Below are 26807 nucleotides of genomic sequence, written 5' to 3' on the forward strand. Positions count from 1 at the left end.
CTCTGCACCCTTTCAATCTTTTCCACATCCTTCCTGTAATGAGGTGACCAGAAGTGAGCACAGTACTCCAAGTGGGGTCTGACGAGGGTCTTATGGAGCTGCATCATTATCCCCGGACTCCTAAACTCAATCCCTCGATTGATAAAGGCCAGCACACCATACGCCTTCTTAACCACCGCCTCCACCTGCGGGGCCGATTTTAGGGTCCTATGGACCTGGACCCCAAGGTCCTTCTGATCCTCTCTCAGAGGAGAAAGTGTGGAGTTCGAGGGGAAGCTACTTTGAGGACTCAAGCCAACCTTTCATAACGACATTGTGGAGCTGCCTGCATATGAGATCTGCCTGTGGGACATCTTTAAATTCCTCAATTCAATGAGACGGAAGTACCTGTACGGTCATGATGACAATGTCCTCACAATCTGCCTGGTCAGTGGTAGGAGGAAGGTTCTGGAAAGGACATCAGCAAGGTACAGCTCCTTATGGTGTTTGTAGATGACACGGAGGCTTTAGCGCTGCAGCTCGAGTATCGTGTGGTGCAGTCGCACAGACTCGGCAGAAAGAGGATTTTTAAAAGTCGTTATAAATGGCTGATGATCAGTTTCAGCAGTTACAGGACGACCATGTATGAAGTCATGATATTTCTAACAGGCAAGATTAGGACAAGGAGTCTCAGTATCAGTGAGGAACCTTGATGTGAAGGTCTGCCATTCTGGATACAGACGGTGCCAAGTCTGTGTTGGGGTAAGAGTATAGGTGCTTGAACATCAAAGTATTGTAGCAACAGAGGGGCTGAGAGTACCTGCTTGAGCTGGGTTAGAGCAGCAGTGTAGTGCTCCTGCCAACACTATTCAACATCTTAGTGGAGGAGCTGCAGAAGGGGTCTGGTGATCAGAGAATCATAGAATCCCTACAGTGCAGAAAGAGGCCATCGGGCCCAACAAGCCTACACTGACTGTCTAAAAGAGCATCCCCCGCCCTCTCCCCTATAACTCCATACATTTACCATGGCCAATCCATCTAACCTGTACATCTTGGGCAGTGGAAGGAAACCGGAGCACCCGGAGGAAACCCATGCAGACATGGGGAGAATGTGCAAACTCCACACAGACAGTTACCCAAGGCCGGAATTGAACCCGGGTCCCTGGCGCTGTGAGGAAGCAGTGCTAACCACTGCGCCATCGTGCTGTCCTGTGATCTCACTGTAGCAAGAATGGAACTTGGAAAGATAACTACTTTCTGCTTCATAGCTGGGGAACTCTTCACAGAGCACAGATCACGGGTGGTACTGAGTCTTCCAGCATCATTTGATGTATTACAGGTAGCTTTCCGATGACATCGCAGTTGAGTAGGTGTTTATATTCTGTCATTTCTGGGGCCTGGTGCTGCGGATGAGCTTTCGCTGTATGGTCCTGATTCTGTTGAGGATTAAACTAAGACATGCAGCATGTCTTTGCATTGTGCGACCCCTGAAATCAACACAGGAGCAAAATACAACATCCAGCCTGGGCAGTTGCTGCAGGAAATTGACCCAGATGCTGCACCAGTTTCGAACCTCGTGGCATATGGCAGACAAACTACCCGCAAGGAAGGTGTGGCCTGTCTACACCGCACGTAGGGCAGCTTCCAGTTTCATATCATTGACCAAAATGTAAAGCTGCTGCTGGGTCATTGGGACAGCATCACACTGGAGCTAATCCGCCTTGGTCCAGATGTATCAACAGAACATGGAGCAAATCGTCGTAGGACACTTCTGCAAAATCATCATTGATGATATCCTGGTCAGGGGTCGCACAATGCAAAGACATGCTGCATGTCTTAGTTTAATCCTCAACAGAATCATGACCATACATTTTTACTTTTAAGTTTTGCATTGCTGCAAGCAATGTTTAAATGGGGAAACTCTCATCCTTCTCCGTGATGGTGTCGACACCCTCACATTTGAGTGTTGTTGGAGGCTCAGTGCCTTGGTTACTTGGATTGAGCTCCTGTTCGTACTCTGAACCCTGGAGCAGTGACCGGCTACCATGTGACTAGTGGCATTGGCAGTCTGCTGTGGCTTGGATCTGCAGCATTTCACAAAATGGTTCCAGTTGCCGCATTTGTTGCACCATTTGCCAAACAGAATATAGCTCTGCTCTGTGAGTGATGGCCGTCACAGTTGGGGTAGGGTGCTCCTTGTCCCGTAAAAGCTTCTGTTTCCCACTGTAACTCCCTGCCACTTTTCTCTAATGGGTCATTCAGCATACAGATTCTGATGGCAGATTCCTGCCATAAGGTATAACTGTGACATGGGGGTCATGTTAAATCATAGAAATCATAGAAACCCTACAGTACAGAAAGAGGCCATTCGGCCCATCGAGTCTGCACCGACCACAATCCCACCCAGGCCCTACCCCCATATCCCTACATATTTTACCCGTTAATCCCTCTAACCTACTCATCTCAGGACACTAAGGGGCAATTTTAGCATGGCCAATCAACCTAACCCGCACATCTTTGGACTGTGGGAGGAAACCGGAGCACCCGGAGGAAACCCACGCAGACACGAGGAGAATGTGCAAACTCCACACAGACAGCGACCCAAGCCGGGAATCGAACCCAGGTCCCTGGAGCTGTGAGGCAGCAGTGCTAACCACTGTGCTACCGTGCCGCCCATTAAGGAGGGAATAGGGTATCTTTTCTGAAGTTTATGTGTTACTGTTTAATCATTGTTGTTTGTTTGTTATGATAAAAGTCTTACAACTTGAAATCTTGTTGTGAGTTTCCTTTTAGACGTCACTGGGAATACAAATCTCTTGTTTAAAGTTATCGGGCTTTAAGGGGATTGGAATAAGTGTTGCGACAGGACCAGTCTCGTACTTTTTCAGAGAGACAAACACAATGAGAAAAGCTGCCACACAACAAGTCCATAAAAAGTAACTTTAGCACTTTTACCACATTGATGATGAACACATGATCTTCTGAGAAGAAATGAGACATTGAATGTGAGGAAGTGAGAATTAAGTTACATATTTGTCTTGTGGTCTGGGACTTTTGTCAAGAGATGACTTTGTATTTCCTCGCTTGTTTGATTCACATTGTTGATTTGTTCAGCTATGAAGAGACCGTCATATAGGTAGGATTGAACCTTGCTGTCCACATGATTGTTGGACAGTTTAAAAAAAGAAAAAGACAAAAGGCGGGTAACTACAGGCCGGTTAGCTTAACGTCTGTAGTTGGGAAAATGCTGGAATCCATCATGAAAGAAGAAATAGCAGGCCATCTGGATAAGAATGGTTTGATTAAGCAGACGCAGCATGGATTCATGAGGGGAAAGACGTGCTTGACGAACTTGTTGGATTTTTATGAAGATGTGACTAGTGCGGTTGATGGAGGGGAACCGGTGGATGCAGTGTTTTTGGATTTCCAAGAGGCGTTTGATAAGGTGCCTCACAAAAGGTTGCTGAAGAAGATTGGGTCACATGGAGTTGGGGGTAGGGTGTTAGCGTGGATTGGGGATTGGCTATCCGACAGGAAGCAGAGAGTCGGAATAAATGGGTGCATTTCTGGTTGACGGATGGTAACTTGTGGCGTGCCGCAGGGATCGGTACTGGGGCCTCAACTATTTACCATTTATATAGACGATCTGGAGGAGGGGACTGAGTGTAGGGTAACAAAGTTTGCAGACGACACAAAGATAAGTGGAAAAGTGAATCATGTGGAGGGCGTAGAAGGTCTGCAGAGAGATTTGGACAGGCTGAGTGAGTGGGCGAGGATCTGGCAGATGGAGTATAACGTTGACAAATGCGAGGTCATTCACTTTGGAGGAAATAATAGCAAATTGGATTATTATCTAAATGGAAAAAAATTACAACATGCTACTGTGTAAAGGGACCTGGGGGTCCTTGTGCATCAGACGCAAATACCCAGTCTGCAGGTGCAACAGGTGATCAAGAAGGCAAATGGGATGTTGGCCTATATCGCAAGGGGGATAGAATATGAAAGCAGAGATGTCTTGCTGCATCTGTACAGGGCATTGGTGAGGCCGCAGCTGGAATACTGTGTGCAGTATTGGTCCCCTTATTTGCGGAAGGATATATTGGCCTTGGAGGGAGTGCAGAGAAGGTTCACCAGGTTGATACCAGAGATGAAGGGTGTTGATTATGAGGAGAGACTGAGCAGATTGGGTTTGTGCTCGCTGGAATTTAGAAGGCTGAGGGGGGATCTTATAGAGACCTATAAGATAATGAAGGGGCTGGATAGGGTAGAGATGGAGAGATTCTTTCCACTTAGAAAGTAAACTCGAACTAGAGGGCACAGCCTCAAAATAAAGGGGGGTCAGTTTAGGACAGAGTTGAGGAGGAACTTCTTCTCTCAGAGGGTGGTGAATCGCTGGAATTCACTGCCCACTGAAGTGGTGGAGGCTACCTCGTTGAATATGTTTAAATCACGGATAGATGGATTCCTGATCGGTAAGGGAATTAGGGGTCATAGGGATCAAGCGGGTAAGTGGAACTGATCCACTTCAGATCAGCCATGATCTTATTGAATGGCGGGGCAGGCTCGAGGGGTTAGATGGCCTACTCCTGCTCCTATTTCTTATGTTCTTATAATTGACCATTTGTTCCTCTTGAGCATTGGGTTTTCTGACAATGCCTTCTCCAAAGAAATTTGCATTTATAACAAAAACTGACAAAGTCAAGTAAGTCCAATTTATATAATGTGTAGCCAGTAATAAATTGCATTTATCCAGTCTGTAGAAAACATTGCCAAGTGCTTCACAGCAGTGCTATTGAACAAGATTGTGTGCTGTGCCTCCTACGGAGATAGTAAAACAAGTGACAAAAGGTTTGGCTAATTAGATAGGATTTAAGGAGTGCCTTAAAGCAGGAGAGAGGGGGCAGCACAGTGGCACAGTGGTTAGCACTGTTGCCTCACAGCGCCAGAGAACTGGGTTCGATTCCCGGCTTGGGTCACTGTCTTGTGGAGTTTGCATATTCTCCCCGTGTCTGCGTGGGTTTCCTCTGGGTGCTCTGGTTTCCTCCCACAGTCCAAAGATGTGCGGGTTAGGTTGATTGGCCATGCTAAATTGCCCCTTAGTGTTAGTCAGGGGGACTAGATAGAGTAAATGCATGGTGTTATGGGGATTGTGGTCGGTGCAGACTCGATGGGCCGAATGGCCTCCTTCTGCACTGTAGGATTCTATGATTCTATTCTACCCGAACAGACACTAGTGTGTGGCGACGAGGGGATTTTCACAGTAACTTCATTGCAGTGTTAATGTAAGCCTACTTGTGACACTAATAATAAAACTTTAAGCTAATTTTAAAGAGGGAATTCTAGGGCTATATACCCAGGCAGGTAAAGGCGCGGTCACTAAATGCAATCAGGGTGTCAAGGAGATCCAATCAAAATACTCCCAGATGCAGCCTTAGTCTCTCGTTGCTGTAAATGACTCAAAATTGAATTTAATCTAATTATTGACCAGAATAAATAATGAACCATTAGAAATTGATGGATGGTGCTTATTTTGCTAATGAAGATAATGCTGTACTTTGTGGGTCAAAGTTACTTTTTAAACTATCTTGTTCACAGGAATTATTTCAATGCCATTCGCTGAAATTGAAGAACCATTTGAAGCTTGGTACAACTCGACTGGAAAATCCAGCCGCATTGAATACTATGATGGTATAGTTTTGATCTTTGTAAATTACTCTTTTTCTCCAGTCTCAGAATTCGTCCCTGAATTTACCTGAGCAATTTCAATCAGACTTAATTTATTCTCAAGGTGATGTTGATGAACAGAAATATTGGAAGAGATTTTGGCTTAGTTCACCTTCGTATCCGCTGGGTTAGGACCAGTAGGGAGAACATAAAGTAAGAGTGGAAATAGACCATATGGACCCTCGAGCCTGCTCCACCATTCCATAAGAACTAGCTGCTCTTCTGCCTCCGCTCCCATTATTGCCTAATTCACTGAGAAACCTAACATCTACCTCTGTCTTAAATATGTTCAATAATGGAGCATCCACAATGCTCTGAGATAGAAAATTCCAAAGATTCACAATCCTTCTAGTATAGAAATTTCTCCTAATTTCAGTCAGAAATTTAAAGTTTATTTATTAGTGTCACAAGTAGGCTTACATTAACACTGCAATGAAGTTACTTTGAAAATCCCCTAGTCGCTACATTCCAGCGCCTGTTCGGGTACACTGAGGGAGAATTTAACATGACCAATGCACCAAACCAGCACGTCTTTTGGACTGTGGGAGGAAACCGGAGCACCTGGAGGAAACACACGCAGACACGGGGATAAGGTGCAGAATCTGCACAGTGACCCAAGCCGGGAATCGAACCCGGGTCCCTGGGGCTGTGAGACAGCAGTGCTCTTTCCCTGAGGCTGTGTCCCCTTGTTCTAGATTTCCCAGCCAGGGGAATAACCGTCTGTGTCTACCCTGTCACGTCCCTTCACAGTCTTGTATGTTTCAATGAGGTCACCTCTCATTCTTCTAAATCTCACGAGTTATAGTTACTCAGCCTGGTGTTGGGAGAGGGCAATAATAAAAATCAACCTCAGCTTTCACTTGTCTCAAATCTAGGATGTTCTGGTCAATGAGAGTGTCAGTTCAGAGGAAAAAAAAATATTTTTACTTTGATGACTTTAGAATTTATAACAAAAACATTGCAACTTCCTTCCTTTATAATGATGCTGATATGACTCAAGATCTACACTGAAGACGGAATGTCGGTAGAAGTATGCTGACCATTGACCCGAGAGTGATTGGCTCACAGAACAAAGGGACATTTTGTATCATCTTTATTTTAGGCCAGAAATCTTTTAATAGTTATGAAATTTAATAATTTAATAAAATCTTCTACCAATTTTACAGGTCAGGTTATAACTCTACAAAACGGATTGGGAAAGCCAGCCGGAATTAGTTATAAGATTTCTCCGGAAACTACAGAAACTGAAACAAATATAATGAAATGCCTCCAAATATATGGAACTCTCTCTGATCCTGTCTCTGCTCAGCCTGTTATTCCACAGTTAAAAAATTTTCAGGTAAGGAGTTGCATTATAGAATGGAACAAGCTGAGACAAGGATTGAAATTAGGGTTGCCAACTGTGATTAAATGTATTCCTGGAGGTTTCATCACATCACTTGCCCCCACACTCGAGCCATGAGTTGGCCAACACATCCATCCTTGTGATGTACTTCCTTTTGTCTTCCTTTTGCCATTTGGGAAGCAAAAAGACACATTATCTAATTGGATAATGCTCAACTGTCAACCATTCAGCCTTTTGTTTTTCCATTTTTAATATTTTTATATCTGGTGAAGAGAAATGTTAAAAAAATGGCCAAAAATATATATAATCTTTGATGATTTTTCTCCGGGGTTTTACACATGAGTGTTCTGGCAATTGATCTTCATTTTGTGGAGTGTCTGACCAATCCGAGAAGGTCGGCAACTCTAATTGAAATGCTAAATAGTTAGAGCAGAATGGCAGCATGTCAGACTGAGGAAGCTGTTGCTGCAAGTTTTAAGAACATAACATAAGAACTAGGAGCAGGAGTAGGCCATCTGGCCCCTCGAGCCTGCTCCACCATTCAATAAGATCATGGCTGATCTTTTTGTGGACTCAGCTCCACTTACCCGCCCGCTCACCATAACCCTTAATTCCTTTACTGTTCAAAAATGTATCTATCCTTGCCTTAAAAACATTCAATGAGTTAGCCTCAACTGCTTCACTGGGCAGGGAATTCCACAGATTCAGAACACTTTGTGTGAAGAAGTTCCTCCTCAACTCAGTCCTAAATCTGCTTCCCCTTATTTTGAGGCCATGCCCCTTAGTTCTAGTTTCACCCGCCAGTGGAAACAACTTCCCTGCTTCTATCTTCTCTATTCCCTTCATAATCCTAATATGTTTCTATAAGATCTCCCCTCATTCTTCTGAATTCCAATGAGTATAGCCCCAGTCTCTCCTCATAAGCCAACTCTCTCAACTCCAGAATCAACCTAGTGAATCTCCTCTGCACCCCCTCCAGTGCCAGTATATCCTTTCTCAAGTAAGGAGACCAAGTAAGAGTGCACTTATTGCAACATAGCTAAAACGTCTGATGTTGCTCCCTTGTACCAGAATAAGGTTACATAACCTTCCAGATTCTGTTTGAAATGTGTGAAACCTGAAGTAAGGGACATATTTTTGAGAGGATGGAATTACTGGGTGGGATTTTCCAGCCACGCTCGCCTCGAAACTGGAAAATCCCGCCCGTGGTCAACGGACCATTTCATGGTCCACCCCTTGCCCACTCCGATCCCTGTGGCGGGCAGAACAGGAAAATTCGCCCCATTATCTATTCATTAGCCACTTGTGTGAAAGATAAATTAAACGAATACAAAATCTTGCTGAAAACTGTGATTTGATATATACTTACTAATCTCTTAGTTCATAAAGGAAGATGACTACAAAGGAATTCCTTGCAGAGTGTGGCAAAACTCCACTACTATCGATAAAAAGGAGAACACCTACACCATGTGGGTTGCCAATTCTACTGACGGCCCCATTCCTGTTCATTATGAAATGAACGGATACAACAGCTTGTTTGGTGGACACTATGATAAATATAAAATAGATTACAATGAGTTGAAGCATTACGTGGACCCAAATGTCTTCAGAATTCCTAAAGGTAAATCATCTAGTAGACTGTTGCTGCAGTTTCTTGGTGCGCTACTATTTTATGTGATCATAATTTACCTTTATTTGGTTTTAAAGGAATGAGCCTGGGAAGAACTAGTGGATTTGATCACTATTTGTTGATCTGCTCCAAAAAGCTTGACTAAACTGCTCAAGAAATCTCTGAAACTTCCTGTTGGTTTCCTGTTTATTTTTAACAATCTACTCAAAACGTTGATCATTTTAATATAAGTGGCATCCTGTTCGTCACAAAGTGGCCGTGTGTGTGGTTTCTGGTGATGCAAAGCCCATGTTGTGTTTCCAGTTTCATGTTCAGTGACAAGAAAGTGTTTTTTTTGAGAGGGGACAGATCAAAGCCACTGTCATTGTAGATTACTCTCTTGGACTTCTTAGTGGCCATTGAGATTCTGGAACAAGTGGTTTAGTGCTGGAGGCAGGAACCAAAGGTTGAAGTGAAAGGATTTGTAAGTAACTATGGAGGCGTTTCTCCCAAAAGTGCTGTATTGGTGAGAAAACTGGTCGAGATCACGGCTGTTTTTTCAGTGCAACTTCAGACCTGAATCTCCCCCACCCTTTACAATGCAGAGGTCACAATTGTGAATATCGTTAAAAGCCTGGCGTGTGGGGGGGGGCGGTTATTCGTGCCGGAGTTTGACAGTTCTGGAACTCTGCGCATGCGCAGTGGCCTTGATCTGTCAGTCTCCCCGTTTGCTGGCCAGCTCGATCACTGGCCACCTGGGACCCCCGCAGTGCTGCTCCTCCAGCCCCCCCACCATGGCCCAATCGCAGCCCCCACGACAACTCCCGGGCCAGCCCCGACACCCCCCCCACCCCCCGCCAGTCCTGCAGTGCCCCGATCTCTAGACCCCCCGCACACAGTAGTTGCGGTCCCAACACCCCCTCACCCCGACAGACCCCCCCACCTCCCCACTGAACAACCCCCCCCCCGGAGGCAGACTCCCCACCGATGGGAGGCAGACACTCCCCCCAGGAGGCAGGCCCCCCACAGAACACCCCCCCCCCCCCCAGACCATCCCGATTGCTGGCCTTCCCCCAGCGCAGACCGATCCCCATGCAGAGTGGCAGCGGGACCCCCCCCAACCTCACTGATCGCCACAATAGGCCCTGCCCCCTTGGCACTGCCTGATGCCCGCTTGGCATCAAAATTAACCTCCCACACTCTGTGCTCAGCATGAATCACACATAAATTCAGTGGGTGGGGCGTATTTCCGCTGGAGAGGCCGGCAGCACAGCGCTGAGTGAGCCACTGCACATTCACCAACCTGTCAGCACTGAGATCAGCGCATGCACAGTGATCCCGCACTGCTGTCCCCCGATCGCCAGCCTCCCGATCGCCAGCCAGCCCTACGATTCCCACATCACTGGCTATGCGTTCCGCCCCCTTCCCCACAGCCCAATCGCTGCCCCCCATCCGTGTCCGGGCTAGCCTTGATCTCCCCCCAGTCCGGCTCAATCTTCCCAATCCCCCGCCCGCAGTCCGACCCAGCCCAGCCCCAATCACTGGCCTCCCTCCCTCTGTCACTCAGCCCGAACTGCAGAGTGGCAGCGGCACCCCACCCCCACCAATCTTTTATTCAATGTTTTCTTTATTCATCGGTGGGACATAGGTGTCACTGGCTTGACAGCATTCATTGCCCATCCCTAGTTGCCCTTGAGAAGCACAACTAGCTGGGGGGAAGGGGGGGTGGGTGGGTGGTAGAACACTAGCAGGCGCAGAGACTTCAGTCCTGGGCCCACTAATGACATTTAAAATTAGAATTTAAATAAATTGTGCAGCTCCGGAAATCCGGCTGCCGGAGACTGGCGGAGGCTGTGGTGCCCTGCGGGGAACCAGCTTCCTCTTGAGTCTCCCTGCCTGCTACACTACAAAAGCAGCGCAGCAGAATGGGAGAATCGTCCCCGTAACTTTTCAATTTTAGAAGAATAATTGTGAATTAAATGAATAATTAAAAAAAACACTCACAGGACAAGGGCATCTTTGGCTATGCCGGCATTTATTGCTCATCCCTATTTGTCTTTGAACTGAGTGGCTTGCTCGGCCATTTCAAGTCAACCACATTGCTATGGGTCTGGAGTCACATGTATACCAGACCTGTTAAGGACAGCAGATTTCCTTCCCTTTACAACAATCAACAATGGTTTCATGGCCATCATTACACCTTTTTTTCCAGATTTTTATTGAATTCAGATTTTGCCATCTACAGTGACAGGATCTGAACCCAGGGTAGCCTGGATCTCTGGATTATTAGTCAAGCGACAATACCACTACGCCACCAGCTCCCCTATTTTTGTGTGACTCCTCCTTAAATTGTTATGTCCATTTTATAATTACCAACTCCTCCGCCCCACCATCATTTGATTAGCTCAAACATACAGAATTTATGTCATCATAATGTGACCATATCATACTTAATATTTTAGAGAGAAGAATACCAACACCATGTAAACAACAGCTTGCAGGTGGGGGGATAGAGTGGAAGATAGGTAGAGGTGTGCGGGTGACTCCCAGTGGGGTTGGGGGAAGAGGGAAACCCCTTCATTCCTGGGTGCTCTGTTCCTGATGGAGGGACTCCTTGTTGGGAAATGGGGGGTTGCTGTGAGCCCCTGTCTTCCACCCATCCTAGTAGCTGGTGACCTCTCCAGTATGACCCTTATCCTGCCCTTACTAACCTGTGGCTGTGGTCCCTTGGCGATTCTAGTCCTCACCCAAGATGCACCATCAGCAACAGCCACTGCTCCCAGTGGCATCTGTCTGTAATGTAGAGCTGTCAGCTCCTGATTGGCAATCAGCTCTTGTATGGGGAGTGGGGAGGTAGGGGATTTCGGTCACTGCTATCCTAAATCCCAGGGATTGCCTGGAGCTGGCAATTTACTCAATTCTGTTGGGCCTCCCCCATGGGTCTCCCAGCAATATCGAACCAAAGGTGGGATCCCCAAAATCAACATTAAATCCTCACCAATGAATAATTATTGGACACTGGCGTAATTTAAAAAAATTATTACAGGTATATCATGTGACGATTTCCCTGGGTCTTCACCCGAACACAGAATTCTGGCAAATCCCATTCAGGATTTAATTGATAACTACATGGACAACAGGACTAACAACATGTTCCAGTATTACAAGAAGCAATTTAATAAAGACTATGGGAAAGATAACAAGCAGCATGAGATAAGAAAAGCCACTTTCACTCACAACATGAGGTAAAGTTTATTATCATTTTACAAAGCATGATTTCACAAATGTTTATTGTGGAAGAGGGGCTGGGATGTAATTGTTTAACCTGTCGGGTCACCGCGGATGCAGTAGCATCAAGGTAACACACCATGGACTCCCAAAAGCCTGGTCCAATGATCTGGAGACACAAGTTCAAATCCCACCAGGACAGCTGGGGAATTTAAATTTAATTAATCAAATGAGTCAGGAATTATTAAGTTGGCATCACTGATGGTGACCGTGAAACTCTTGGATTGTCAAAAAGAAACATCTGGTTCACTAATATTCTTCAGGAAAGGAAATCTGCCATCCGAATCCGGTGTAGCCTATATGTGTACCAGTGGATGTGGTTTATTTAGACTTTCAGAAGGCTTTCGACAAGGTTTCACATAGCAGATACTATATAAAGTTAAAGCACATGGGATTGCAGGTAATGTCTTGAGCTGAATAGAAAGCTGTCTAGCAGAGTGGAAGCAAAGAGTTGGCATAAATGGGTCTTTTTCTGATTGGCAGTCAGTGACTAGTGGGGTTCCGCAGGGATCTGTGCTAGAACCCCAACAGTTCACATTATATATTAATGATTTGGAAGATGGAACTGAATGTATTATCTCCACATTTGCAGATGATACAAAGTTGGGTGGGAGTGTGAACTATGAGGAGGATGCAGAGGTGCTTCAGCGTGATTTGGACAGGCTGAGTGTGTGGGCATCTGCATGGCAGATGCAGTACAAAGTGGATAAATGTGAGGTTATTCACTTTGGTAGCAATAATAGGAAGACAGATTATTACTTGAATGGGTGCAAATTGAGAGAGGTGGATACTCAATGAGACCTTGGAGTCCTCATGTATCAGTCACTAAAAGTAAGCGCGCAGGTACAGCAGGCAGTAAAGATGGCAAATAGTATGTTGGCCTTCATAGTGAGGGGTTTTGAGTATAGTGATAGAGATGTTTTGTTGCAGTTGCATAGGGTGTTGATGAGGCCATATCTGGAATATTGTGTGCAGTTCTGGAGTCCTTCTCTGAGGAAAGATGTCCTTGCTATAGAGGGAGTACAGCGAAGGTTTCCCAGGCTGATTCCTGGGATGGCAGGTCTGTCATATGAGGAGAGATTAAGTCGGTTAGGATTATATTCACTGGAGTTTAGAAGAGTGAGAGGGGATCTCATAGAAACTTATAAAATTCTAACAGAGTTAGAGTAGGTTCAGAAAGAATGTTCCCAATGGTGGGAGAGTCCAGAACTGGGGGGTCATAGTTTGAGGATAAGGGGTAAACCTTTTAGAACTGAGGTGAGGAGAAATTTATTCACCCAGAGGGTGGTGAATGTGTGGAATTCACTACCACAGAATTTAGTTGAGGCCAAAACATTGTCTGATTTCAAGAAGAAATTAGATATAGCTCTTGGGGCTAAAGGGATCAAATGATATGGGGGGGAAGCGGGGATCAGGATATTGAACTCAATGATCAGCCATGATCAAAATGAAAGGTGGAGCAGGCTCAAAGGGCAAAATGGCCTACTCCTGCTTCGAGCTATATTTGTCTCCAAATCCATGGCAATGCAGTTGACTCCTTGCCCTCTGAAATGTTCAACAATAAAGACCTCCACAAGTCAACAAATGTCCTAATGTATGGAGCAGGTGTCACCACTACACTCCTGGACTCCAGGGAGACCTGGATGTGTTTCAGAAGACATAAACATGCAAGAGAAATTCCATCAGCAATGCCTTCACGTCATCTTCCAGATTCAACACAAAGACTACTGAGCAAGTGTCCTCTTTGAAGCCAGCTTCATAAGCTTCATCTAAAACTGCTGCAGAATCAACTTTGATCCACTGGGATCCCCTGGCACCTTCCCCAACAGATCCTGTTTTTACAACTCTCTAATGCTCAAAGTTCCAGGGGAGGGCAAAGAAACCTCATTAAATTTAAAGGACAGCAGCAACATGGACACAAACTCTGCTGAATGATGAAAAATGGAGAGTTATGGTTAATGGATCTTTTTAAGGATGGGAGGAATTATAGTGGAGCTTTCCAACTCTCGGTGTTTGAACGCTAGCTTTTCCTGATATCTATTAATGAATAAAGAAGGGAACAATTTCAAAATTTGTATGCGATACAAAACTTAAACTATGAGAAAGATAGTGTAGAACTTCAAAATGACAAAGACAAGCTGGTGGAATGGGGGTCAGGTGGCAAATTAAGCATTATGTGGAGAAGTGTGAAGTGATTCATTTTAGTTGGATGAACAAGGGGAGATAGTAAAATAAAGGGCACAATTCTAGAAGGTGTACAGGAGCAAAGGGACCTGGGTGTATATGTGCATAATCTAATGAAGGTGACAAGATAAATTGAGAACAGTCGATAAAGAATACAGTATCCTGGGCTTTTTAATAGTGACATAGAGCACAAAAGCAAGGGAGTTATGTTAAACTTGTACAGAATGCAGATGCATATTGTGTCCAATTCTGAGCATCACACTTTCTGAAGGATGTGAAGCCATTAGAGAGAGTGCAGAAAACATTCTTAGAAATGATTCCAGGGATGAGGAGCTTCAGTTACGAGGCTAAATTGGAGAAGTTGGGACTATTTTCTTGGAGAAGGAAAGGTCAGAAGATTCGATGGAGATATTCATGAAGGGTCTGGACAGAGTAGATAGGGAGAAGCTGTTCCCATTAGTCAAAGGATAGAGAGTAAGCTGGTGCAGATTTAAAGTAATTGTCAAAAAAATGCAACGGAAAATTGAGGACTTTTTCACACAGGAAGTGATTAGGATCTGGAATGCATTGCCTGAGACTGTAGTGGAGGCAGGTTCAATCAAGGCATTCAAGAGAAAATTGAATTATTATCCGAAACGGGAGAAAGCGCAGGATTATGGGGAGAAAGTGGGGGTGGGGGGGGGTTGGTGACACTGGGCGAATTGTTCCTTCAGAGAGCCAACACAGAGATGAAGGGCCAAATGGTGACCTTCTGTGCTATAGCCATTCTGTGATTCTGTAGACACTTGGAAGCTGTCCTTGACATGTGGCAACATTGACATCATTGATTGGAAGAAGCTTGCTTCCAGTTGTTCAAAATGGCAACAACCTGTCCATCAGACTGCATTATGCTTCCAGTCACAATGTGCAGGATTTTGCAGCCCTTCCTGTTGCCAGGATCTTCTGGACTCGCCAAAGGTGACCCCCGCGACAGGGTCTCCAGCGCCACAGTCAATGACAATGCAATTGGCCATTGACCAGAAGATCCGCTGGTGACCAATGGAGAGCTGCCTCTGCTGCCGGAAAATCTGCCGCCGGAAAATGCCGGCCAATATATTAATGATGAGGCAGAGCGGCAGCAGAGAAGAAAAGGAAGCAGATCGTGCACTCTGAATCCCATTACCTTAAGGGATGTGCTGCACCGTTTGTCCAAAGATGCGTAGGTCGGAGAGGAGGGAACTCTCCCCAGCGTCTCCAATGGCTGCCGGCAGCACTGCCCAGAGTTCAAACAACCCCTGGCTCACCCGCCTGCTTATTCGGGTCGAAGCCATTCCGACCCTCACTCGCATCTAACTGACATAAATACATTAAGAAAACAAGGTGGACCTCGGGAAAAGAAACTAGCTGCAAAGGGGACCTCCCACATCTTTCACAGCTTGTGCTTTGTAGAAGTCGTTGCTTTGTTTTTTAACTGTAAGGCCAATTTTCTGAGTGTTTTTCATCAGCACAGTGATAAAAATTAAAAGAAGCACAAAGAATGTTTTAATTGTCAGCTTTGGGTTTTAGTTGCTCTTTTCCTGCTTTTGGAGGATTGTGAAGTATCCAGGTAACTTTTCAGCAAAATAAACGTAAAGTTTCAATGTAACTTACAATTTGGAACTTCAGGAGGGCTTCATTTAGTGTTTACAGTGTTGCAAAATTGATCGTTCTGCTTGAGCTGCAGTTATATTGTCAAAACAGGTTTACACCGAGGTCCCAATTTCAGTTCTCGTTACATAGAACATTACAGCGCAGTACAGGCCCTTCGGCCCTCGATGTTGCGCCGACCTGTGAAACCAATCTAAAGCCCATCTAACCTACGGTATTCCAATATCATCCATATGTTTATCCAATGACCATTTAAATGCCCTTAATGTTGGCGAGTCCATTTCTGTTGCAGGCAGGGCATTCCACATCCTTACTACTCTCTAAATAAAGAACCTACCTCTGACATCTGTCCTATATCTGTCACCCCTCAATTTAAAGCTATGTCCCCTCATGCTAGCCATCACCATCCGAGGAAAAAGGCTCTCACTGTCCACCCTATCTAATCCTCTGATCATCTTATATGCATCTATTAAGTCACCTCTTAACCTTCTTCTCTCTGACGAAAACAGCCTCAAGTCCCTCAGCCTTTCCTCATAAGACCTTCCCACCATACCAGGCAACATCCTGGTAAATCTCCTCTGCACCCTTTCCAATGCTTCCACATCCTTCCTATAATGCGGCGACCAGAACTGTACGCAATACTCCAAGTGCGGCCGCACCAGAGTTTTGTACAGCTGCAACATGACCTCATGGCTCCGAAACTCAATCCCTCTACCAATAAAAGCTAACACACCATACGCCTTCTTAACAACCCTATCAACCTGGGTGCCAACTTTCAGGGATCTATGCACATGGGCACCGAGATCTCTCTGCTCATCGACGGAGCCCAAATTGTTTCCAACATCCTCCTGGTTATATTTTCCACCATAAAAGAATCTGATGATTTAACCTGGTACTGCCACTATTTCAGCTTTTGATACCAGCAGTACTGAAATCTAATCGAATGGTAACTATTAACCCTAACATTATTTTAAACCCATAAGAACATAAGACATAGGAACAGACATAGGCCATTCGGTCCATTGAGTCTGCTCCTCCATTCAGTGAGATCATGAAGGATATGATAAAATGTTCTTCAACTCCATTTTCTCATCTTATCCCCAAACCTCTTGATATCCTTGCTGATTAAACATCTGTCAAAGAATCATGTAAGCGATGAATCATTTACAAGGCACTCTGATGTGTTCCTATGGTAATGCACTTGGCAATGCAGAACCAGGTATATTCCAGTCAGGTCTCTTGTTCACATCGATTTAGCTCATCTCAGGGTGACAGAAATGCCTCGATTGGTTTCGATGTCCTGGGGAGTGGGAGGTGGAATCAGCAAAGGTGGTCGTTCCTGACCCCCTGTTCTGGCTGAATGAACGTCCCTCATGATCTTTAGGTTGACATGTGACAAATTATCTCTTGGGCAAAAGTACCAGATGATTATTTGTACCCAGGGGATAATGATGCTTAAGATATTAAACCAAAACGTGATTCAGAGGTTGGGTTGTCAGATTACTCCTATTTTGTCTAAATCAATTAACCAATTAAACTAAATCAAATAAACTGAGGGACAAATTAAAGGGCAGCTTCCGCTGTATCTGTATTACCTGACTATTCACCTAACAAGTTATACAAAAAGGCAGGGTTGGTGAGAATTGCAGTTTTAACACATCCTGCCCTGGCTGGGAGGGAATGTTAATCATGTTTTTCAATGGAAGACATTAAGCAAACCCAGTATCAAATGGGCGCAATCAGCCCTTTACACCTTTGTGGCATGTTCTTTGTCTTAAATATGTTTCTTTTTCAGATACATCCATTCAATGAATCGGAGAAACCTAACCTACAAAATGGAAATTAACCACTTTGCTGACCGATTGGCAGATGAGATGTCAGTTCTGAATGGAAGATTAAAGAGTAACACATTAAACAAGGGACATCCCTACCCTGCACATCATTACAAGTCAATTGTGCCACCCACCAGTATGGACTGGAGGTCACATGGTATGGGAATTTTTCCCCTTGCACAGCTTATGTATATTCTTTGCTTGTAAGCATTGGAATTATTGCTAGTTACCAAATAATATTTTGGAGACTCTTTTGAAAATTGAGCACTAAATATACTTGTGTAAAAGTTGAGTTTTTGAGCCCAACATTTTAGGTCGAAAGTCTTAGGATCAACTTTTATGCAGATGAATGTTTTTGAGGGTGTGATGTCACCAGAGGCTGTATGTTGGAAGAATAGTTCTTGACATAAGGTGGTCACAGGAAATCAACCTGGAACCATCTTTTTGTGTTCAACCAAATATTCAAAATCAATTTAACTTAGGGACAACTCAAAAAGGGCAGCTCCCTAAAAGGAGGGAAACCGCCCAAAACAAAAAACAAAGGAAACTTAAAACATCAAATTAAAATGTGATTAAAGGGGTCAATAATACACCCAAATCCCTGCGGTGCTCAGCGGGCACAGAAGGCATCAGTGATGCCCTCGGACACCGCGTGCTCCCTTTCCAGGGACACCCGGCCGCGAAGGAAATCAACCTGAAAGTCACATGGCAGACTGATGGAAAACCCCTACCAGAAAGCAGTGCAACAGGGATCAGTTGTGTGGCCTTGCTAAACGATATAAGCAGGGTACTAAGTCCTACTAAAGCAGAAATCAACTTGGTGAGTGTGAGGAAGGTGCCTTGGAGAGTAAAGAATTTGCTGTGTGTGTATGTTGCTGACTGTGAACTGCACAAAAACCCTGATGTGGATTGAACTTTGCCTGTAGAAGAAACTGCTCTGGTAATCTGACCCCCTTCATCTGTGTTTTGACCTGGCCTCTGCCTTGCCCTCCTGAAAGACTAGCTGTCATATACTGTGTTGAGTTTCCCCTGGGAAACAGATTAGCCGTCCAGATTTAAATAACTATATATTGTGCATAAAGTTAGGCTCAAAGAAAAGTTAGGTGTTTATTTCCTTTTCTGTTTTTGCTGAGTATCTGAAGACCTTTAAATAAACGTTCATTTTTTTTCTGTATTTGGACAACTGTGTGAGCTATTGAACTGAGTGAACTCCACCCCACCAATCACAATCCCATGTCCCTTGCGGCATCACAGGGGATTTACGTAAGTGCTTGACTTCAGCCCATAAAGACTGCCACCATGGAATAAAATAAACATTTACAACACTAAAGCATATTAATTCTCTAACATTTAGAACATTACAAACTAAATACATTTCATCCAACGCAATTTAAATATTACCATAACAAATTAACTACAATAATCCACATTGAAATCCTTCAAACTCACTGATCACCACCTGAATCACTAAACAATTTGTCCCAACAACCTGGTTGGAAAACATCATGTGTACCTTCTTCATCAGTGGTATCAGTAACTCATCATTCCAGAAGTAATCGTCCTCATTAGCATCAAGAGTTTTCAATATTCCATATTTTAACAATTTATTTTGGCAATATTGGGATCAAGTTAATTTCACATGTCAATGACCCATTCGCACAATGTTATTAGCTGGTGCGTGCTTATTTCCAAACTTTAGTGAGTGATTTTTCATTTTCTTAATAGCATTGGCAGCTTTGATGTACTGTGTTGTATTGTGGAGTATTTTCGTGTGAATATAATCTTTTCTAATCAGAACTATGGGCTTGGATGAAATGAGTGCCATCTAACTGTTTCACACCTTCAAACATTGTGTTTGACCATCCAAGGACAGGGCAGAACAGCAGAGAATAATTGCCATGTCGGTGTTTTTGGATCACACATCAGCAAGGTTTGATCATTTCCCAGCTGAGGAATGTTTTTTCTTTGCATAGAACATAGATAGAACATAGAACAGTACAGCACAGAACAGGCCCTTCGGCCCACGATGTTGTGCCGAGCTTTATCTGAAACCAAGATCAAGCTATCCCACTCCCTATCATCCTGGTGTGCTCCATGTGCCTATCCAATAGCCACTTAAATGTTCCTAAAGTGTCTGACTCCACGATCACTGCAGGCAGTCCATTCCACACCCCAACCACTCTCTGCGTAAAGAAACTACCTCTGATATCCTTCCTGTATCTCCCACCACGAACCCTATAGTTATGCCCCCTTGTAATAGCTCCATCCACCCGAGGAAATAGTCTTTGAACGTTCACTCTATCTATCCCCTTCATCATTTTATAAACCTCTATTAAGTCTCCCCTCAGCCTCCTCCACTCCAGAGAGAACAGCCCTAGCTCCCTCAACCTTTCCTCATAAGACCTACCCCCCAAACCAGGCAGCATCCTGGTAAATCTCCTCTGCACTCTTTCCAGCGCTTCCACATCCTTCTTATAGTGAGGTGACCAGAACTGCACACAATATTCCAAATGTGGTCTCACCAAGGTCCTGTACAGTTGCAGCATAACCCCACGGCTCTTAAACTCCAACCCCCTGTTAATAAAAGCTAACACACTGTAGGCCTTCTTCACAGCTCTATCCACTTGAGTGGCAACCTTTAGAGATCTGTGGATATGAACCCCAAGATCTCTCTGTTCCTCCACAGTCTTCAGAACCCTACCTTTGACCCTGTAATCCACATTTAAATTAGTCCTACCAAAATGAATCACCTCACATTTATCAGGGTTAAACTCCATTTGCCATTTTTCAGCCCAGCTTTGCATCCTATCTATGTCTCTTTGCAGCCTACAACAGCCCTCCACCCCATCCACTACTCCACCAATCTTGGTGTCATCAGCAAATTTACTGATCCACCCTTCAGCCCCCTCCTCTAAGTCATTAATAAAAATCACAAAGAGCAGAGGACCAAGCACTGATCCCTGTGGCACTCCGCTAGCAACATGCCTCCAATCCGAAAATTTTCCATCGACCACCACCCTCTGTCTTCGATCAGACAGCCAGTTACCTATCCAATCGGCCAACTTTCCCTCTATCTCACACCTCCTCACTTTCATCATAAGCCGACCATGGGGGACCTTATCAAACGACCTACTAAAATCCATGTATATGACATCAACTGCCCTACCTTCATCAACACACTTAGTTACCTCCTCAAAAAATTCTATCAAATTTGTGAGGCACGACTTGCCCTTCACGAATCCGTGCTGACTATCCCGGATTAATCCGCATCTTTCTAAGTGGTCGTAAATCCCATCTCTAAGGACCTTTTCCATCAATTTACCAACCACCGAAGTAAGACTAACCGGTCTATAATTACCAGGGTCATTTCTATTCCCTTTCTTAAACAGAGGAACAACATTCGCCTTTCTCCAGTCCTCTGGCACCATCCCCGTGGACAGCGAGGACCCAAAGATCAAAGCCAAATGCTCTGCAATCTCATCCCTTGCCTCCCAAAGAATCCTAGGATACATTTCATCAGGCCCAGGGGACTTATCGACCTTCAGTTTATTCAAAACTGCCAGGCATCATTCTCTTGCTCTCAAATTCCACACTCTCTTTGATCCATTTCTTGCAACTGCTATTGTCAGCCGTGCCTTACTTGTGAACATGGACAAAGCCTTTCTGAAATATCTCTTTGAGGAGAGTTGTGTGCTTGAATATCACCATCAGCTTTCATTTTGTGCTATCCACCACATAAGATGGAACCACTGTGAACCATATCTTCTCAGGGCCAGTTGCCTTTACAAGGATGTTTTTTACATCAATCTTATTCAATGCTCTTGTTTGCTGGCCTGTGTTTCAACCATGGTTCTAGTGAAGACCAACTGAAATGTATTCCTCTTTTGATGTTGGATGAGAAGGTGGAATTTGAGGATTTTATTGACAAGTTCAGGGAGCAAGGGGTGTGAAATTTTCATTTTCTGGTGGACTCCTAAATCATGCCTTTTTGTGAACTTTGTGCACTGGCCTTGGATTCTGAAATATCACCTTTCTTCAATTTTCTAAGGCATAGGCCGGAATTTTCCCATCCCGCCCGCCACTGGAATTTTAATGGGCGGGTTGCGGACAATGTGAAACTCCATTGACAGTGGGGTGGGAATTTCTGGCTTTTAGACCAGCGTGGCTGGAGAATTCCATCCAGTGTGTCAGTCAACTCCAAGATTTTGCTGACGTGCATTAATCCATTCTGCCACTTTTTTCTCCATTTTAAAATGAGTTGCTCATTTGTCATTCTTTCTCAAAGGCATCATGATAGATCACATGTTACACGTTAGTCTTGTGGCACAGTGGTTAGCACTGCCGCCTCACAGCACCAGGGACCCGTGTTCAATTCCCGACTTATGTCACTGTCTGTGTGGGGTTTGCCTGTCTTCCCCATGTCTACGTGGGTTCCCTCCCGGTGCTCCAATTTCCTCCCACACTCCAAAGATGTGCGGGTTAGGTTGATTGGCCATGCTAAATTGCCCCTTAGTGTCAGGGGGTTAGTAGGGTGACTAAGTAGGGTTATGGGGATAAGGCCTGGGTGGGATTGTGGCCGGTGCAGACTCGATAGGTCAAATGGCCTCCTTCTGCACCGTAGGGATTCTATGACTGGCTGGGAGATTTCCACTCGAATTGGCAAAGGGAAATCTAAAGGTGTATGTCTTTAAATTAATGAATCACAGTAATTATCAGTAAGCAACTAATAATCTCAGCAGTTTGATTCCTGACAAACAATGGCCAACTTTGCATGAGGTATGGAAAAATTACTTTTAGGCTAAATGTCATGGATCAACTTTTACAGCGAGTATGGTAATTTTTATCAACTGTAGATAATGGTAGGTATTAAAATTTGATCAAATACGGTCAATGCTACAAATATTTTGTGTAAATTTTGAGCTAGGTATCAGAGTTTCAAAGCAGAAGAGCACTTTATCCATTGGATAATGTGACCTAATATATCTAAACATTTTTCACTTTCACTTTCACAATGCTGATCAATTTAATGATCACTTGCCTTTTTAAGAACAAAGTGCTGTCATTAATTGCTGTATTGATAACATCTTTAACTTATCATACAGCATTTTGTTATGACATGTGAAGTTGTCAATACTTTCAAAAGGGTTCCTGATTTCAGATTTGATTGCCCAATGGTTTATGACTCCTCTGAGGTTCTGTGAACCACGAGTCCTTCAGAAGTCAACCTGACGCCATCAAAACTGCCCGGGGTCTGAAATGCCCACCCCACAATGTAGCCAGGAATTTCAGGAGTCCATGTGAAGACTCACTACCCGCATCCTTATCCCACGCTGCTGGCAACTTCTGGTGACAGCAATGGGGGCTGGACTCCCAGTATTAGGCCTCGCTGCCATTTTTAAAGCCCATCCATCTCTGTTCCAAACATGATGGGAGACATGAAAATCCTACCCTGGGTGTCCCTGCTGTTCTTTGGCAACTTTCTGTTTCGTGATGGATTGCGCTTCAGTCGGTAACTCCATCAGGGGCCCCAGCCCCTGACTCATTTGCTGCAGATGAAGACAGTGGGCAGAGAAGGTGTATGATTCGTTGCCCTCTGTTTTCTTTGGTCCCTCTTTTCTTCAGCTGTGCTTTCTGTTTCTGCTCACCTCTTCCGTTGTCCTTCCCCAAACAGTCATTACGGCTGTCAGTGACCTTCTGCCAAGTATTTGTATCGAATACTCAAATTCTTCACATTCATTTGTCCAGGGGTAAATTAACAAACATTTTTGAAGTGTGAAATTTGCAATAAGTTAAGAACTTGTCCGGCAGTATTCTGACATATTCAACTTATTGAAAGGAAAGATTTATGAAGTTTTTGAATCTTCTTTTGTCTCCCAGGTGCTGTGACCCCTGTGAAAGATCAAGCTATGTGTGGATCCTGCTGGAGTTTTAGCTCAACTGGTGCTCTAGAAGGGGCATTCTTCCTGAAGGTGAATGATGTGCTTGAAAATCATTACAATAGTTATTGTAGAATAACACAGTGCAGGAGAACCCTTCAATTTGACCCACTCTCTGCTCATTCCCCAAAGTAAGAAGTCGCACAACACCAGGTTAAAGTACAACAGGTTTATTTGGAATCACGAGCTTTCGGAGTTCTGCTCCTTCATCAGGTGAGTGCTGATGCACCGAGTGCCACTCACTTGAAAGCTCCGAAAGTTCGTGATTCCAAATAAACCCTGTTGGACTTTAACCTGGTGTTGTAAGACTTCTTACTGTGTTTACCCCAGTCCAATGCCAGAATCCCCACATCATAATTCCCCAAAGCTCAGCAAATTCTTCTTGTTTTACAAAAATTGGGAAATGAGTGAAATATCAAAGCAAAGGTTTGCTCTTACTGATGGCATGATCTGAAGGGACAATATTCATGGTCTGAACCAGTAGTGGACAACCTGCGACCCAGGGGCCACATACGGCCCATCAGGGTTCTGAGTGGCCCGTGAGACATTTTGCTGATTGTTACCCATGCAGTGTTGCCACATTCTGCTGGTTTCCATCCGCATAGTTTTTCCGACCAGTATGACTAAAGTGATTTGAATGTAAAGCAAGGGCAAGTGAAGGGAAGTGAGGTGTACACATTGACTAGTGAGAGCTGTGCGCTCCCTCTGTGTCCAAAGTGAGAATATTTCTTTTGTTTTTACCATTCAAAGTTGATCATTCTTTTAATATATGAAGAAAGAAGCATTTTCTATAACTCGTTATGAAATATTCAATGTGTATTAAACATGTTTAATCTTGTTCATGGGATCATGGTTTGTGAACCTGATTTCAATCTTGTGGCCCACTGAGATGAAGGGGAGCCACTCATGCGGCCCACTCACCAGCCTACTGGCCTGCACCAAAATGTCAACTGTAGAAACATAGAAGAGCAGCAGTAGGCTATTCGGCCCATCGAGCTTGCTCTGCCATTCAGTATGATTATGGCTGATCCTCTATCTCACTGTCTTACTCCTGCACCCTTTAGGATCTAGAAATCTATTTCCTTCTTAAATATATTCAGTGACTTGGCGCCCATAGCCTTCTGTGATCGAGAATTCCACAGATTCACCAACCTCTGAATGAAAAGGTTTCTCCTCATCTCAGTCCTAAATGGACTATCCCATATCATGTGATGGTGATCCCTTGTTTTAGACCCCTCCCCAACCCAGGGGGAGTTGGGGAATTTCCAGTCAGAGGAAACAATATCCCTGCATCCAGTCTGTCCAGCCCTGTCAGAATTTTATATGTTTCAATGAGATCCCAGTCAACCCAATCTCTCTTCACATGACAATCCAAAACTGTCTCTGATATCACCAAAGTCTGATGACAAATGTGAGAAGTGGCATTCAGTCTGCCAATGGCAATGGTAGATTTTGGTGTCGCACTTCAACAGGCCTAGTTTGGAGGTACCACTGGCTGACTCTTGTTATATTTCTGGGAGACCGTATCCACACGCCCTCCTTAAATGTTATGATTATATAATTGCAGGCAGAAAATTGGGATTTGTTGAGTGGGATTTCCAGCCGTGCTTGCCCCAAAACCGGAAAATCCTGTCCAAGGTCAACGAACCTTTGCACAGTCCACCCCCTACAATTCCCATGGTGGGTGGGACAGGAAAATACCACTCGTAGTCTTTTTTTTCTGGTCTGTCTTTGAATAAGTCACATGAAGAGACAGAATTGAGTTAAACCAAAAGCTCAATATTGTGCATGCAATGAACATTTTTATTCCTTTTAGAACTAAAAGTCACCTCAGGAAGATCATGAACTGCACTTTCCAAAATATTACTATTTTTAAACATATTTGGGCTGCTTGTGGTTCCTACTTTTCGGGGAGTTGTTTGGCTTCATCATAGAGTCCCTACACTGCAGAAGGAGGCTTTTTGACCCATCGAGTCTGCACCAACAACAATCACACCTGAGCCCTATCCCCGTAACTCCACGTATTTACCCCGCTGGTCTCCCTGATACTAAGAGGCAATTTAACATGGTCAATCTACTAACCTGCACATCTTTGGAGTGTAGGAGGAAACCGGAGCACTTGGAGGAAACTCACGCAGACATGGGGAGAACGTGCAAACTCCACACAGACAGTCAGCCGAGGCCGGTGGTCCCTGGTGCTGTGAGGCAACAGTGCTAACCACTGTGCCACCATGCCACCCCTTAATGTTTAGCTGAGAAGTATTAAATTATTCAAGACTATTTTATTGAATGTATTGCTTAAGAAATTTGATTAAGCCTTAGAGTCCAATTTACACAATGTAAATTAATCTGCTTTCAGTGTTGGCTACCTTTATGGTTCCATTCGGGGAGGAGGTGGTAATGTTACTAGATCAGTAATCCAAATACCCAAGCTAATCCTATGAGGACACTGGTTCGAATACCACCATGGCAGCTGGTGGAATTTAAATTCAGTTATTAAATGTAGAATTTAAAAGCTAGTCTTAGTAAAGGTGACCATGGCCAGAATATTATGTTAGCATAAACTAGCATGGACAGTATTCCCTCTGGGATCCCGCCCACCCTTGGACTGTATTCCCTCTGGGATCCCGCCCACCCCCACCTGGTGGGTGCCAATAAAGGTGGGAAACAGAAAAAGTTCTCACCCTTGATTTTGGACAGGATGGGGAGGAGATGCCTCAATCGGACTGCCCCTTCAGACTGGGAGAGCCCTTGTGACTGGGATGTTGTGTTGTATGGCACTATGCTAAATGTGAAATATTTCAAACACATCTAGCAATTCAAAAACCTTTGAGGCACTGTGGGCCATCAGCAGCAGCAGAATTGTACCCCACCACAATCTGTAACCTCACGGCCCACCATATTCCCCACTCTACCATTACCATCAAAACAAGGGATCAACCCTGGTTCAGTGAAGAGTGCAGTCAGAAATGCTGTAAATAGAACAAGGCATACCTAAAAATGAAGCATAAACCTGACGAAGTTACAGTACAGAACTACTTGCATGTCAAACAGCATAAACAGTAAGTGATAGACAGAGCTAAGTGATTCCACAACCAACGGATCACATCTGAGCTCTGCAATCCGGCCACATCCAGTCATGAATGATGGTGACAATTAAACAACTAACTGGAGGAGCCACACACCACCCTGATTTGGAAATATATCACTGTTCCTTCACTTGTCACTGAGTCAAAATCCTGCAACTCCCTTCCGAACAGCACTGTGGGTGTAACTACTCAGCA

The 26807-nt window shown here is 44.4% G+C and overlaps 1 protein-coding gene across 2 annotated transcripts in view; it reads left to right on the forward strand.

Moving 5' to 3' along the window:
• Positions 1–26807, forward strand: part of LOC144509441 (digestive cysteine proteinase 2-like) — a 58806-nt gene that overhangs the window by 15855 nt on the left and 16144 nt on the right. For both annotated transcript variants that reach the window (XM_078238333.1, XM_078238334.1), the window contains exons 3-8: positions 5575–5667; positions 6870–7042; positions 8429–8669; positions 11704–11902; positions 17551–17744; positions 23465–23556. In XM_078238333.1, the coding sequence (XP_078094459.1) occupies positions 5575–5667; positions 6870–7042; positions 8429–8669; positions 11704–11902; positions 17551–17744; positions 23465–23556 (992 nt within the window). The remainder of the gene's footprint in view (positions 1–5574; positions 5668–6869; positions 7043–8428; positions 8670–11703; positions 11903–17550; positions 17745–23464; positions 23557–26807) is intronic.

This window comes from Mustelus asterias, chromosome 21 (genome assembly GCF_964213995.1).
Source record: "Mustelus asterias chromosome 21, sMusAst1.hap1.1, whole genome shotgun sequence".
NCBI classification, from domain to species: domain Eukaryota; kingdom Metazoa; phylum Chordata; class Chondrichthyes; order Carcharhiniformes; family Triakidae; genus Mustelus; species Mustelus asterias.